Source organism: Pipistrellus kuhlii, unplaced genomic scaffold (genome assembly GCF_014108245.1).
Source record: "Pipistrellus kuhlii isolate mPipKuh1 unplaced genomic scaffold, mPipKuh1.p scaffold_m20_p_23, whole genome shotgun sequence".
NCBI classification, from domain to species: Eukaryota; Metazoa; Chordata; class Mammalia; order Chiroptera; family Vespertilionidae; genus Pipistrellus; species Pipistrellus kuhlii.
In genome coordinates this window covers 5,237,064-5,254,061 of record NW_023425522.1, presented here as the reverse complement: position 1 = coordinate 5,254,061, position 16,998 = coordinate 5,237,064, and the positions used below count along the sequence as shown (strand labels likewise).

The 16,998-nt window shown below is 37.4% G+C and overlaps 1 protein-coding gene across 12 annotated transcripts in view; it reads left to right on the top strand.

Moving 5' to 3' along the window:
- Positions 1-16,998, top strand: part of MAP2K4 (mitogen-activated protein kinase kinase 4) — a 99,695-nt gene that overhangs the window by 56,899 nt on the left and 25,798 nt on the right. For 6 of the 12 annotated variants that reach the window (XR_004990386.2, XM_036451833.2, XM_036451832.2 and 3 more), the window contains 2 exons: positions 12,529-12,648; positions 16,560-16,601. The exons of 2 other annotated variants lie outside the window; for them this stretch is intronic. Coding sequence is in view for 9 of the 10 variants with exons in the window: in XM_036451833.2 (XP_036307726.1) it covers positions 12,529-12,648; positions 16,560-16,601 (162 nt within the window). In the remaining variant the exon portion in view is untranslated. The remainder of the gene's footprint in view (positions 1-12,528; positions 12,649-16,559; positions 16,602-16,998) is intronic. 4 more of the 12 variants (XM_036451831.2, XM_036451825.2, XM_036451829.2 and 1 more) reach the window with 1 other exon arrangement.

Here is a 16,998-nt window from a genome sequence, read left to right as displayed (position 1 = left end):
TTTCTAATGTGATGAGATCTATAGACTTTTTCTCAGAAAGGGGCAGACGTATGAAATTTTGCGTATAACCCATTGGCCTCTAAAGATGAAAATGCTAAGACCTTTGCTCTGGATTATCTGTTGAAATAAAATGTTGTTTTTCTTAGAAGGAATTGTTTCTCTTTTGATTTTGTGCCACTGCAGAGTAAGTGGAAGGAAAGTCATTTTATTTAGTCTCTTCTGCATGAGTATTGCTTTGCCCCATGTTGTCTGTTCATAACATCTGCTTTTACTTAAGGGAAATCTGCCCTCTGTAACTAAGTTCTGACCCAACACTAGGGAAAGCACTATTAAGAGTCATGTCCTGCTTTTTTCAGTGTATGCTGTGTGTATTCCCCTGTGCTAATTCACATTGGGATCTGTTTTAGTAATCTGGACTGGCTTAGTCACAGTTAATCGGTTTTAAAGGTAAATAAAGAAGATACTATATTTTGATGTTAAAAATGTTTTTCTTAATTTGATAACCTTTGGAACTGTATAACGCTGACTCAAGTTTTGAAGGAATTTAAAAGTGAGGATAGGAAGTTGCCGCCATTTGTAATTTGCCTTTATTTTGAGAGCCTCTTTTGGGATGCTATTATGCATATATGTGTATAACCCATGGACACAGACAGTAGTGCCATAGGCAAAGAGGGTGCCTAGGGGAAGCGGGGGAGGGAATTCAAGGGGAACATATGTAATACTTAGAACAATAAAGATAGAATTTAAAAATCCCAACTCTTGCCCTGGCTGGAGTGGCTCAGTTGGTTGGGTATCCATCCCGTGCACCAAAAGGTTGCTGGTTTGATTCCTGGTCAGGACACATGCCCGACTGTGGGTTCAATCCCTGGTGAGAGCATGCAGGAGGCAGCCCATTGATGTTTCTCTCTCACATCATTGTTTCTCTCTCCCTCTCCCTTCCTCTCTCTCTAAAAATCAATAAAAATATATATTTAAAAAACAACAACAACCCAACTTGTGTAAGAAATACTTTAAGGCATTCTTGGGACCTACAGAATGGTAATGGTCACATTTGATACCCTGAATTCTTTAGCATGTGTAATAGTCTAGTATGAGGAGGATGGTAATATACATATTAACTAATGTATTGATAAGGTGTATTTGATGACTGATATATGCCATCTATTATAAAATACATATATTGTTGGTCTCTTTGAAAAAGCTTAACCTTTTTTCACACCCAAGACAGTTTGTTCCCTCATTCCTTAGGCACACAAGCCAGGTTAACACGTACAAATACATAGAGGCAATGTATGAATAAGGAGTTCGATTTGACCTGTACATGTAGAAAGTGAGTTACTGAGCACCCAGTTTTCAGCTCTGAAAGTAGGACTGTAGAGATATATAAGTGAAGTATGAGATCATGGTTCACAGTGCTGTGAATTTTCCATTGCAGTGGGTGAAATGAGAAATACACTCGAAGTAGCCCTGCACTAGTGTTTTAATGTGCAATTTGGGACTTTAGAAGGATTACTTTGTTAGATATTAAGCTTATCCTGGAAATCATCCTTAGATTTAGTTGCAGTGTCTGTACCAAAATGAACTGTGATATTACCCTGATAGTTAAGTAGTTATTATTTCTCATTTTTAATTTTGAGGGAGCGAGCCCTTCCCCAAGTTTATTTTGCCAAATATAAGAAATGTTTGAAAAGATGACTTCTTAATTACCAGAAATAATTACCTCCAAGACTTTATCTAAACATCAGTTCAGATATAATAAATCAGGTTCGATAAGATAACATTGTAAAAGTTATACTTAAAATAATTTTTTGATCTTTGACCTGTGAGGACAGTCCCCAAGCTGTCAGTGTGGTGCTTTGTTAGGATGAACAGTTTGGAACATTTTAACCCTTTAGTTTTAACTGCACACACCTGAGGAAACTGCCTTCTTTCGGCATGCTGGTGACAGGTCTGGTTTACGTCTGCCTGAATGACAGCACCACAGGGCAGCCCTAGGCAGAGCCCTTGTCACCACCGGGCCTTCTAGAGCTCAGGAAGGACAACCTTTGACTGGCTGGGTACTCCAGGCTTTAACAGCATCCTCTGCAGACAGCATTTTATGCCCGTTTTGCATGATGGCGGGATAGCCACTGAATGAAGGCATGAGACATGTATTGAACATCGCTGTCCTGTAACAGTAAAGCAGGTGCCTGGCTAGCTCTCTGGCAGGGTTAGTCATAGAAAAAGCCCAGCATACAGAGCAAATGTTGGAAGAAACACCCGATTAGATTTTTGAGCCAGGATTAGAAACACCAGGAGAGTTAGGTCCACGGATAATCAGAATCAGGACCCAGGAGTAAACAGTTGGAGAGAGTAGCTGAAGTGCTGTGGTTCAGGCCTGTGGGCTGGAATTGAGAGGAGTGACACACACATTGCTGACAGGGAGGAATGATCTCCGGGCCTTGACAGGGAGCCCCCACCTGGCCTTGCCTGCATGTAAATCCTGCTTGCGTAGACTACCTGCTTCCCTAAAGTTTCCTAACAGACTCATGTCCACGTTGATTTCCTGAAGGCAGGCATGTCCTGCTCCTGTTTGTAGGCTATGAGAGAAGAAACAGGAGAGTAGAAAAGAATGAAAGTGAGAGGGAACGTAAGGGAAGGAAATTATTGAGACTGAAAATGGAAGGCAATGGGGTTTTTATTTGGAGGGTTAATGCTGAAATAAAGCTGTGATCTCATTGGAGATTGGAACTAATGGACAGGTAGGTTGGGGCTATGAAGTTATGTTAAAGCTGTCACCACTGATCATTATGAGGACATTTTAGTTTTTTACTTGTGAAGTTACCTGGGTTAATAAGAAAGTCAGGGTGGCTGTTTGAGGTTAGGTATATAGGCCAGACTGAATTTGTGATGTGACCTTGTATTTAAGGGTTCAGGTGTTTTCTGTTTCTTGGTGATCTAACTTTTCTTATTTCTTCAACACTCAGTGTGTTTTCTCTAATCTTCCAATTCTCTTGTTGCATTGATTTAAGTGTTCCTGATCCTGGGCTGGTAACCTGACCTCGATTCCTGCATTACTGCTTCTCTTTGGTGTTTGGATCTTGACTTCAGTGTCCTTGACCTGGAATTGAGACCTGTGTTAACCCCTAGGATTGCTGGGAAGGATCAGAGCCCCGCATCTGACAGTATCAGCATCCCACCGATGAGCCCTCCCCTGAGGAGTGAGGGTTTCAGCTGCTCATTAGGAAGGCCTTCTGGTGCAGGTGCTGCCAGTATGGGCGGGCAGGGCTCAGCAAAGTATAGCTTGGCTTGCTTTCCCCACCACTGCAGGGGCCCTGCCATTTCTGTTGGTGTGGAGTGTGAGCATTATTGAGAAGGTTCATTTTAGTCTTTAAACATTGGTGTTGCACATTGTTTTGAAAGTGCTAGAATGATATTGGAAAAGCTTTTTTTCTGATAGTATGGAGTGCTTTGTTAGGCAATTTGGTTGAGTTTCGAAGGCCACAGTGCTAGTTTTTGATTATCAGATCACTTGTGGGATACACAAGTCATGGCCATCTTATTTTGAATTCAGACTGACTCTAGTGTCTTAGGCTCTCATTTGATTGGCTAGGTCATGTGGCTTAATTTAGAAATACATGATTGATTGAGCCGTATTATTTTATGCTTCCTAATGTTGCTTAAAGCTGTGGTGTTGCATATGAAAAGTGTAAGCTCCATCACTGGACAGAGCTCAAGGACTTGGCAGGGCTGCCTCCTGGCCAGCCTTAGTTTTATAAACTCAAGTCCCTTGTTTATTTGGGATTGGAACTCCTAGTATACATATGCTTTTTTTTTTTTTTTTTTTTTTTGCTGTTGCTCTTAGTGTTTTTTAGAGTCTGGTTGCAGAATTATACGTCCACCCCAATAAGTTAAATAGACAAAATTAGTGCTATTCTGGTTGATGTAAAGGGGCAAGAGGTGGGAAATCTGCCTAGTCCTATTTGAAAGTCCTTTTGGCTTGACCTCTGAGAAAACTGTTGGGGTCCCAATAGGACAGTTTGGAAATGGTTGCTCTAGGGCAGTATTTCCCAAAGTGTGGTACACGTACCCCCAGGGGTACAGGAAGAGTTTGGTTGGTGTACGCGTCTCACCGGAGTTTGGTGGGCATATGCACTGCACAGTGCTTAGCTGCACCTAATTCTACGTTCTCATGCGTACGAGGGGTACTCAGCCTTACGAAAATTATAGAAGGGGTACACGTATGTCAAAATTTTGGGAAACACTTCTCTAGGGGAACTTTAGTCAACTAATATGTGTTTCTGAACATTCTGGATATCTAGTTTCTGAAACTCTACTATCACTAGGTTGATTTTGACTGAATTGTGACCATAGTACCACATATCCCATCTTATATAGTTACTTGGAGAAAAACATGTCTTATCACACCTCATTCTAAATGAAGGTCATCTAACCAATATTTGATATACCTTTTGCACATTTTTCTGTCATTCTTTGTTGTCTTATGGCTGTGCCTCTAAAATTAGTTATACATAAAATTTTTACTCTTATCTCACTTTTTTGTTGTCGGTACTGAAGTAATGATCTGTAATTTGTGATCTGTATGTAAGCCCTTAAAATTTTAATGCTAAGATTAACATTGTGTCCTTTACATGTGGGTGATGTAATGGGAAAGAGGAAGATGATACCACCATTATCACCATATATCAAGCCTGTCCCATTAACTTTGTCCCCAGGGCATCTTTTCCCATGATGTATTATTGCATTTGTTTTTGGAACTGCTCTCCAAAGTTCTCTGATGATTCATAGCAGAACATATATAAAAGCAATTAATTGGGCCCTGACTGATTAGTTGGTTAGATGTCATTCCATGCACTGAAAAGTGCCAGTTCTATTCCTGGTCAGCGAACATGTCCAAGTTGCAGGCTTAATCCCTGGTAGGGTGTATGCAGGAGGCAGCTAATCAATGTTTTGCTCTCATATTGATGTTTTTCTGTCCCTCTCCCTTACTCCTTCTATAAAAAAAAATAAAAAGCTCAATAATTTCCCCCCCAAAAAAGCAATTAATTGGGCCTCAGTATCGTCAGAAGAATGGGAGGTACCACCATTAATTAATTATTTAGACTAAGATACCATTGAGAGTTCAGTAAATTGATTCTAAAGACTTGGATGGTTTTTCAGTTAAAATTTAGTATCCTTTGTGCCTTAGTGAAAGCATGTATTGTCATAATTTCAAACAAGAGGTTTAACAGACACTTTTTGACATGAAAACAATTTTTGCACCTATGATCAGCATCCCAAATATTTTTTTGTTTGTTTTGGCTGATGTTGACTTCTGGTTGTACCTTATCAGTGATGGCATGTGAGCTGTCATGGGAATCTTTGTTTGTGGTCTATTTAGAGGGCTTTTCAGCAGCTGAGCATGAACCTGAGCAGCAGGGATAAGAGTCATGCTGAGTCTGTGGGATGTAGGATCTTAGTCTGGAAATAGGGAAAGTGAGGATGCCTAGGACTTTCTGTAGCCCAGAAGAAGGTGATTGCAGAGTGATGTGTGGTGGTGGTTTCTGGGGTTTCCCAGCTCTGTATTAGAAAGGAATTCTGGGCATTTCTGTGGGGAAAGCAGCCTCTTTGTAAGGTCAGGATGTTTGTTAGGATCCAAGGGGACACTTAGGGATCTGGGTATAATCCTTGCTCTTTTTACTCCCTACATACTGATGGAAGTTGATCTGAAGTCAGCCACTGACAGTTGATGGACTGCCTTCCATTTTATTTACAGACACTAACCTTAGGAGGCTTTAGCAAGGAATGCCTAACAACCAAAGGTGTGTTTATGGCAGAAGAATATTAGTGTTTGTAGATCCCAGAAAGAGGACACATTTTCAAAATACCGTTGTTATAACTAGAACAGTTAACATACTTTTTGTTCTTTTCATCTTTAGATTTTAAAGCAAAGAGTGTTGAACCATCACTATCTCACTTTTTATTTTGTGGTGAGGAGTTCCACCTCAGCTCTCATGATATAGTCACTCATGGCCATGTTCAAAGACTTCCACATGTATGATACTACTTATCAGTGCCCCCTTGGCGCGCACATCAACACAGGGAGCTTCTGATTTCATTCTGTCTTGTGAGTGGTTGCTCTGACATCATACCCTTTGACAAGATATTTGGACGTCACTTGGAATATGGAATACAAGTGCCTTTGGAACCTTAGAGGGTGAGAGGTGCACATGTAAAGGAAGGAGCCACAGTAACAGAGAGGAGTTTTAGCTACCTGCAAGTGATAGCAGATTCCACACAGCTTTGCTGGACAGTAAATACCTTCTGGTGTTCTGATTTGGGTTAGTGGTACATTGAAAATAAAACTTTGGTCCTAGTCAGTTTGGCTCAGTAGATAGAGAAAGGCCTGTGGATTGAAGGGTCCCGGGTTCAGTTCCGGTCAAGGGTACGTACCTTGGTTGCAGGCCAGATTCCTGGCCCTGGTCGGGCACATGCAGAAGGTAAATCTCTGTCACATGGATATTTCTCTCTTCTGTCTATCCCCCTCCCTTCTACTTTCTAAAAATCAATGGGAAAAGATTCTTGGGTGAGGACTAACAAAAAGAAAATAATACTTTGCATTGCTAATGGCCAAAATAACCAATCGCTTGCTTTACCTTACCCCATGTCACATTGTTTTAACCAATACCTACAATAATTTTTAAAGCCATACATTGAGTTTCTCCATAGCAACTGAATTATTCCCTTTGCTGATTTTTTTTTTTTTTTTTTTTTTTTTTGGTGCCCGTGCCTTAATTTCTGATTGGGAATTTGCCCCTCTGTCACTTTTGCACACTTGCACCTTATTCCTTACTTTCCTAAGCAGCTAAAGATAAACGTGCAGCAGGGATAAGAGTCACCTATCTTGCTTGAGCCCTACACAGAACTGAAAGGATTTGTCATGTGAGACTATCTCTAGGACTAGTGGTTATACCTTCCACATTAGTTTTCCCATTTCCTCTTTCTTTGCATTTCATTCCCCATATATTCTCTTCATTTCTATCAGTTAGAAATGATAGACATTTTGTAAGTATAGTTGACTAGTATGTTGCTATGTTCAATTCTGTCTGTCTCAAAACTCCTCAGTTCTTGATTCTTGATATCTTTGCAGGTGACTTGTATCTTTTTTTTAACTGGAATGCTCAGATCCTCGGAATTAACATCTGTCATACACTCTATGTATTTTTATTTCAGAGAGGAAGGAAGAGGGAGAGAGAGAGATAGAAACATCAATATGAAAATCATTGATTGGTTGCCTCTTGCACGCTTCCCACTGGGGATCGAGCCTGCAACCTGGGCATGTGCCCTTGACCAGAATCAAACCTGGGACCTATTAGTCTGCAGGTTAATGCTCTATCCACTGAGTCAAACAGACTAGGGCTGAATTTTTTTTTAAAACAAAATCTAACAACTTTTATTGTTTAAAGTTTTTCATGTCTCCGTATTTACCCAATTTACACCTCCCGCCCCTCTCCCCCCCGCCACTCCCATCTCTGAGGGCAAGCCCCCACCGCCCCAGTGGCTATGTCCATTGGCCATACTAATTAATATGCATGCATAAAAGTCTTTTGGTTGATCACTAAACCCCACTCCTCTTCCTTGTCTTCTCCCTGAGGTTGGACAGTCTGCTCAGTGTCACCTTGTTTTTGGATCCATTTTTGTTCATTGGTTTATGGTGATCATTATATCCCACATATGAGTGAGATCATGTGGTATTTTTCTTTCATTGCCTGGCTTATTTTGCTTAGCATAATGCTTTTCAATTCCATCCATGCTGTTGCAAATGGTAAAACTTCCTTTTTTATAGCAGCGTAGTATTCCGTTGTGTAGATGTACCACACTTTTTTAATCTACTCATCTGCTGATGTGCACTTAGGCTGTTTCCAAATCTCAACTATTGCAAATTGTGCTGCTATGAACATAGGGGTGCATATGTCCTTTCTGATTGGTATTTCTAGTTTCTTGGGATATATTCCTAGAAGTGGGATCACTGGGTCAAATAGGAGTTCCATTTTTAACTTTTTGAGGAAACTCCATACTGCTCTTCACAGTGGCTGGACCAGTCTGCATTCCCACCAGCAGTGCGTGAGGGTTCCTTTTGCTCCACATCCTCGCCAGCACTTGTTTGTTGTTGATGATTGCCATTCTGACAGGTGTGAGATGGTACCTCACTGTTGTTTTGATTTGCTTCTCTCAGATGATTGAAATTACTGTTTTTAAGCAAGAACATATATGACTTGTCATCAGTCCTTCTCACTCTGAGTCTTTCAAGTCTCTGACCTGATTTTCTCCTTCTCTAAGCAGGAATGGCATCAGGTGACTCAGCGGGCCTCTCCATGAACACACTGTTCAAGAGATAGAGCTTGCCACCTGCCTGACCTTTCCTTAGAGCTTGAGTTGGTGGGAAGAAAAGCTCTAGGCTGGTGAGAGGCAGGAGTTCTCACCGCAGGACACAGACGGGTCATTTCAGGACAAGCCCTTGCCTGGTGCTTTGTGTTTATATACGAGATGCCCTTTGGAACCACGTATGACCCTCCCAGCCATAAAACCTGAGGACTGGGAATTCAGTTGATCCTTTTCCTTGGATCTCTAAGTGACATTTAATTGGACTCATTTTGGCATTGCTGGTCTGGAGTTATATGCTGTTTTTATTGGTATTTATCTGTTTCAAACCTTTTTTAGGAGTATAAGACAACCTTGAATACAGATTTGGACAATAATTAGAAAAATGTTTTTAGCTTTAAGTATATAAATTTCTTCACTGTGGAAAACCACTTATATATGTAGGGTAGTAATAAAATCTAGGTTTTAAGTATTTCTCTACATTATCTTCCAAATAAAAGAAAACTTAATACTTTGAAAATACTTTATTATTAGAAAAGCAATGTGGATTGATTTTCAAAAAAGACAGTTTAATTTATGAGAGCATTATGTAATTTCTTAAGCTAGGTTAATAAAATAGTGCTACATAAAAGAGCTCAATATCGTTATAGTACAGAAACAAGGGCTTTTAATGAGTCTAACAGTTGGGTGAAAATGAAACTTTTTTTAAAAGGTAAGGTCCTTGAGGTGACTTTAAAAATATTTGTGTTCTTCGGTGAGATTTTCATTCTTAACTCTTTATGAGAAAAAATTAGTTTGTTGAACACAAATAAAAATCAGCATTATTGAACTTTAGATTTATTATATAAATAAAAAACTTGCCTGTAATTCAAGGCATTTATCAATACATTTGACTTCTGAACATTATAATTACAAGAGAATTTCCAGTAATATAATTGGCTTCACCTTTGCACTTTCATTTTTCAATGCCCTCCGGTAAGGACATTTTTCTAGAAGAAAGAAGTTTTCTTATTGATGTGTTCCATTTTTTAGGTGGTAATGCTTCCTTAATATTAGAGAACTCTGGCCTTATTTATTTCAGATGTTAATAATCTTTTTCATATACATTGTTTTGATATTTCATTAGAACTTTCCTGGTAGTGAATTTTGTTACTAAGTATTCTCTTATTTGAATAATTATCATTAAGCAATCTCCAACACAGTGTTACAAATGATGGGTGTAGAGCTGTGCACTGAAACCTGTATAATTTTGTTGATCTGTGACAACCCAATAAAGTCACTACAAAGGAAAAAAATAAATAAAATTTTAGAATTAAAAAATATCTAGTGTCAATTTTGCCCTGAAAAAAAGTTCTCTCCGACTTTAATAATTTATTAGATTATTGACTTAATTTCAATTTGAAGCTATTGTAGGTTTATGTATAGTTAATCTCCTTTTGAGTACTTTAGGCCTTTTAAATTATTAAGTGCTCACATATAAGAAATATTGCAGTGCAACCCTAAAACTTCAGTATAATTGAGAGTCAGCTATACTTGCTTAATCCCAAGTGATTCAGATGTAATACCAGCAGCATGAGGATGTCTTAGTTTGTTGACAAGTATCTAGGAGCAAAATCAGTTTCATGCTAGGCCCTCCAGCTGCCCCATGTTCTCTGTTGTACTAGTAGTGGTATTAAATAATATATTAAAGATGAATCGATTTTCCTGCTCTGCTGATGATCTCAAAGGTTAGAGCTGCACCAGGAATTATCTCTACATTCTGGTTAATAATAATCCTGACAGGGATTGAGTATAGATATTAATCAGTTGCTGGGGCTTCAGTCCCACCTCCAGTTCACATAGTAACAGGTATTCTTTCTGTAGCTACAGTATTTTTAGAAATAGTTTCCAGCAGCCCAGCTGGCCTGACTCAGTGTTCAGCATTGAGCTATAAACCAGGAGGTCATGGTTTGATTCCCAGTCAGAGGACATGCCTAGTTTGCAGGCTACAACCCAGTGTGGGGCGTGCAGAAGACGGCTAATCAGTGATTCTCTCTCATCATTGATGTCTCTTTCTCTCCCTTCCTCTCTGAAATAAATAAAAAAAATATATATATATATAAAAAGAAATAGTCCCCAATATTCAGATATTGATGATAACTATTAAACTTTTGACTGTAATATGCTTTCTATAATAGTAGTTGAAAACAAATGTTAAATATAGAAAACCATATAACCAGTTTAGGGAAACAAAAAGTAAACTAGCAAAGAGGGCGTCTTTTAAAATAGCAGTTCATAAGTGCGTGTGCTAGTATATTTACACTTGCCAATATATACATGCAAATAAAATAGCAAAAAAAAAGTATGTTTTTAAAACTTAAAAGTGAGAATTCTTTAATAGGTAGAAATCTTATCCAAATAGAGGGCCATTTGCTTTTTCTTCCCTGTTTGTCTCAAATTACCAGGTCTCTGTCTTTTAAATTTAGATTCAAAAAAATAATTGCCTTCCCAAATTAGGATTTTTACAGCTGCACTTTTAAATTTATATATTTAAAACAGGAATACATGTTTATAAGAATTATCAATGTCAGATTTTGAATAAATGCACATTGCACCAGTAGGCTATTTTTGAGAACACATGCTGATTGATTTACAAACAAGATTATTTTTTTCCAGAATTATGAAAAGATAGAAGAGAGGGAAGGGAAATATTTTAATTTTGAAAGTACTGCTTGTATTTTGTTTATATCTTGTATTCTTATGTTTTCTTGTTTATGCAGTGAAATTTAATGTCAAAGTTTTAAATAAATCAGCATATACGGGTAGATGCCGTTAGTAAATTTTATTTGATGTGAAGTACTATAGCTAGGAGGCTCTACATTTTAAGTATCAAAATTAAATTTGTATTGGAAATGCATGGAATTCCTATTTAGTATGGAAAGTGAAGATGAGAGAACCTACTTCTAGTCCTTACCTAACTGCTTATTGTCATGTCCCATGGAATACGTCTCTTGTATCTCTCTGTGCCTCTGGTTTCTCTTCTGTAAAATGGGCTCAAGAACTTGATTGAAGCCTTCATCCCTTTCAAGGACATTGAGGACAGATACCTTGAAGTCTTTGGAAGACAAAATGCCACCTTAGGTATTTTTTGATACTAACTTGCCTTGTAAGTATGTGCTATGTATTATACACAGTGGCACGGTGTGACATTTTGAATATTTTTATGAGAAAAGTTCTTTGTGTGCTTTAATGTTAAGCCATAACTTTGTTATTAATGTTTTATAATTTCTGAACTTCTGTCTCTGTAGTGCAGTGAGAACTCTCTCTGGCTATCTCCATGCCCTATACTGTTCGTGGGTAGGACATGGGGATACTGATTTTTGTGTGTCAGTGTTTTAGGATTGTGCACAGAAGTTGTTAGGAATATACCCTAGGTCTTCCGTGTACAGAGCACGGCCTCATCAGCTTAGAATAGACAAGGGGCCCTCTATTTCCTCAGTTTTAGTTTTTCATTAACATGTTTATATTGTCCTGCATTCTGACTCATGGTTTGGAAAGTCAGGTAGAACTTTTTGATTTTACCCTTCAGGAAGTGGTGAATGGGGAGAATTCCAGTCCAGGGTTTTGGAGACATGGATAGTAGACTGTGCTGCTCGTACAGTAGTTCTGAACTATGTTCTCTCTCTAACGAATGAGGATGCTATGGTGCAAGGATCCCAGAAGGGAAGGGGGGTGTTCTTGCATTGAATGCCTTGATTTCATACAATTCTGAAATGGTCATTAAAGCATATATGAAGCTATCTCTAATTAGTCACATGAAAACTGTTTATAGTCCATTATGATTTAAAGTGTAGTTCCTTATGATTTTCTTTTGCACGTGGTTAATTTTCATTGCCCAAGAACTTTATTGCATAATTTCCAGCATCATCAGTGAATGCTTGTGTTTTGAGATCCTGAGTCCTTTCGAGAGTTATTAAGTACTATTTTATTAAAAATAAGAATTCCTATGTTCTATTTTTCTGTGGTAAAAATCGTTCTTGCGAAGTATAACAAAGATAATAACTTTCATGTTGGGTTAGTATTTGCGAAGTCTGCTTAGGAATTTTTGATCTTTTTGTGGTAGTGGTTTTTCTCAGGCTTCCACAGTTGTTTTATGTTATTATGACATCTTCTCTCATTCTTTTCCAGAGAATTCGGTCAACAGTGGATGAAAAAGAACAAAAGCAACTTCTTATGGATTTGGATGTAGTAATGCGGAGTAGTGACTGCCCATACATTGTTCAGTTTTATGGTGCACTCTTCAGAGAGGTAGGAATGAACTATTTGCGTTTGGAGCTGGCGAATGAGTATCTAATGGGGATAAATAAGAGTGTGGCAGGCTTAAATATTAATATACAATTAAATGCCATACATTAGTAATAAGTTAATTTCTCAGTAGTTTAGTATATAGCCTTGATAATCTATACATAAATTTCTATCACTTATTTTCCCTTTTGTTAAGGGGTGAATCTTAACACTTAAAAAAAAATAGCTGTCATTTATGAATTCTCTATTTCCTTGCTTTACTTATAAATACTTTCTCTTCTTTAAGGGGACCTAACCCACAACATTGGCGTATTGGGACGATGCTCTAACCAACTGAGCTACCTGACCAGGGCTTGATCTTTCTTTCTTTCTTTCTTTGGTTTCCATGGCCCAACAAAATGCTTCAAAAAGAATAATGCTAAGAGAAATGCCAGAGATTTTACTGCCTTTGTTTTCTTCTAGGAGTTTTATGGTTTTGAGTCTTATATTTAAGTCTTTAATCTACGTACTTTGAGTTTATTTTTATATCTGGTATAAGAAGTGATATAGTTTTATTTTTTCGCATGCACCTGTTCAGTTTTTCCAACATCATTTATTGTCTAGGCTGTCTTTACATCATTGTATGTTCTTGTCTCCTTTGTCAAATATTAATTGACCATATAGACATGGGTTTATTTCTGGCTTCTATTCTGTTCCATTGACTTATGTGTCTGTTTTTATGCTAGTACCATGCTGTTTTGATTACTATAGCCTTGTAGTATTCTTTCATATAAGGCAGTGTGATACCTTCAACTTTGAACTCTTAAGCATTTTAAATGCTCATTAAAAATACCATTCTCATTTTGAAAATGTTCGGATGTGCTGGAACTGGATCACAAAGAGTATAGTCTTGGGCCGAAACTGGTTTGGCTCAGTGGATGGAGCATCAGTCTGTGGACTGAAGGGTCCCAGGTTCGATTTTGGTCAAGGGCATGTACATTGGTTGCGGGCACATTCCCAGTAGGGGATGTGCAGGAGGCAGCTGGTTGATGTATCACTCTCATCGATGTTTCTAGCTCTCTTTCCCTCACCATTCCTTTCTGTGGAAAATCAATAAAATATATTTTCAAAAAAAAAAAAAAAAAAGAGGATAGCCTTGGGTTTTTTATTGTAGTTATTGAAACTTACAATCAACCATGTTATAAAATAAGACTGAATGTATACTGGCTAGAAGTATGAAATCTTGTGATTGGAGAAGACCTTAGAGGTTAATCAATTCTCCACCCAACCCTAAAATTTATTTATTTATTTATTTATTTATTTATTTATTTATTTATTTATTCATTCATTCATTCATTCATTCATTCCTTCATTCATTTATGTGTGTGTGTTCTTAATAGGTAACTCTCGTAATAAGTAATTCTAGTAACTGGAAGAATACTACTTCATGATAAAACCTATTTCTTTGTTCAATTAATCACTGTTAATTCTAGACTTGTAGTTTCTTTTTCCTCCTGTCCTTGTACTTTTTATGACTTGAACATTCGTATATTTTTTTACCTAATACACTGAATTTCTTAGCTTACTTCACTATTTCACAACAGTATGACATTGTATCTGTATATAGTCATGTATTCGGGTACATAACTGTATCCTGGACGTAAGTATTACATCACATTATTCTGTTAGTAAGGTCATGGGTCTGGAACTTCTTTAGATTGCACAGGAATCTTGGTATCTTCTCTCCCCTTTTTCACCAAGCCATAACTTTATTCTTCATAATCACTAAATCCTTTTTCAATCTTAAGCAAAAGAATTTTTATTTAGGATTGGACTAGATCTTCTCTCCTAACTAGATTCCATAGTCAGCTTTTCCAGTGCTGTGTTCACTAAAGCCTCCCACTGGCTCATCTTCACTGAAATTCACCTTTCTAGTGCTTGAACATGCCAACTTAGTGCTCCTGTTCTTTTATTTAAGCCTTCATTTAAGCAACATTTAAATATCTAGCCCCAGGCTAAGTAGTGTTGAATTCTGATTTCATGAAAAGAAGGCAAAGTACTAGTAAGTGATGCCCACAATTTAATGGTATTCTTATGGTTTCTCATGAATAGCTGGTAAAATTCAGTTTTACATCTCAGGAAGGTCAAAGGGAGTTGAGAAAAGCGGTTATAAGCACTAGCATTTATTGAATGCTCTATGATTTTCACATATATTATCATCACAATGGTCTCAGGGAGTCTGGTGGTATTATGCCCTTTTTCCAGAGAGCAAACTGAGATTTGAGAACTAATTTGAAAAAAGTCACACAGTCACTACGTGCCAGAGTTGGGAATTCAGAGACAAAGTTCTCACTGTTCAGTCACTATATACCATAAGTGGTCCAGGGATGAAGAACATTTAGCTTAATTTAAAATATAACCTTTTTAAACATTACAATTTTTGACTATAATAAGATGAAATCTTAAGAACTGTACAGTTAAGCTGTATATAGTCACAAAATGTTTAGAGTGAACTTAAACTTCTCTCCCAAATCATAGAATAGAAGAAATAATAGGTACATTCTCAATAATAAAAAATGAAGTTTTAGAAGCAGGAAGTTCATTTAAAGGTTGCTTAGACAGCCCTATCTGGTTTGACTCAGTGGATAGAGCATGCCTGCAGACTGAAGGGTCCCAGTTTCAATTCTGGTCAAGGGCACATACCTCAGTTGCAGGCTCAGGCCCTGGTTGGGCCTGTGTGGGAGGTAGCCATCAGGTGTCTCTCTCACACCAATGTTTCTTTCTGTCCCTCCCCTTCCCTTCCACTCTCTCTAAACAAACAAGCAGACAATAAATAAATAAATGGGAAAATATCCCCTGGTAAGGATTAACAACAACAAAAAAGTGAGTAGTCAAAGTTTGTTTTCTCAAGTTACAAAGGGTAAAAATGTTAAACAGATTTAATAAGGGTTTAGAGAAACACTTTTCTTTCAAGATTGATTACTTAAAGATCTCTTTTGGCTACATGACCTTCAGTATAAGTAATAGATCCAAAATTCTGGGTTTATGATAGGAAAGAATGGAAGTGTTTGTGAAGTCAGGACATTTTGCCCTACTGTGTGAGAGACACATCTTTTAATACTGTCACTGTGGAAAAACCCTCGAGAATATTTCACATAATTTAGTGTCCATAAGACGATCAGGTTTGGGTCTGGTTCAGTCACCATCAATCGAAGGGCTTGTGAAAAGGTATTTTTCTTATAGCTACTATGTAGAGATTAATCTTACTATTGGGTAATTTTGAGCCTTTGTAAGTTCTATAGCTTTATTAGAGCAGTGAATAAATACTACTTATTACTGAAGTTGGTAACTTATATGTTGCCATTGTTTCCAACCATGTATATTTCTTTCTAGGATGGGCCTAAACTCAAATAAAAAGCCCCAAGTTCAACTTGGATTCGATTAAGGAAGTTATTTAGATATCCAATTGCACAGGTTTCTAAATTTGTTTTCAGGCTTTGTAGACTGCGAAAAAGAGCTTGGTAGTATTGAAAAATTAAAGTAACTTTTAGCCTATAATTTACTTAAAGGCTTTTAATTGCCAGAATTTAATAGCAAGGAAATCCTTAGGCTGAGGTTGGAGAAATTCTAGTATAGTAAATACTGTTCTGAGTAAGTTGTGATTGTAGAAGTTCATCAGAATATATAAAAGTGTTATTAGTTGAATTTAGTCACCTTCTCTTTTCTACTCCTTCTTCTCATGTTCTTCTTTCTCTTTCCTTCCCCCATGCAAGTTATAAATACAACTTTATGGAGCTAATGTTGACACATGATAAACCACACATATTTAAAAGTATACAATTTGATATGTTTGGACAAATGTATGCACCTGTACAGTTATCACCATACTCAAGATAATGAACTTCATCACTCACAAGTTTCCTTGTGTCCCACAGGTAATACACACTTCCTTTCTGCTGTCAGTATCCTCAGCAACCATAGGTCTGCTTTCTGCCACTAAATTTGCATTTTCTAGAATTTTGTGTAAATAGAATCAAACAGTATGTACTCTTTTTTAAAGAAGTTTTCTTATACTTGGCATAATTATTTTGCAATTCATGTTGTGGCATTATAAATAGTTTGTTCCTTTTGTTTGTGGAGTAGTATTAGTTTTCCATTGCATGGGTTCACCACAGTTTGTTTATTCATTAGGGTTGTTTCCAGTGTTTATCTATTAGAGTAAAACTGCTGTATTTGAGTACAAGAATTTTAGTAGACGTATGATTTTATTTCCCTTGGGTAAAATACCTGGAAGTGGGATAGATGGGTCATGTGTTTCAGTTTTTTAAAAAATGGGCAAACTATTTTTAAAAGTGCAGTTGACTTCTGAACAAC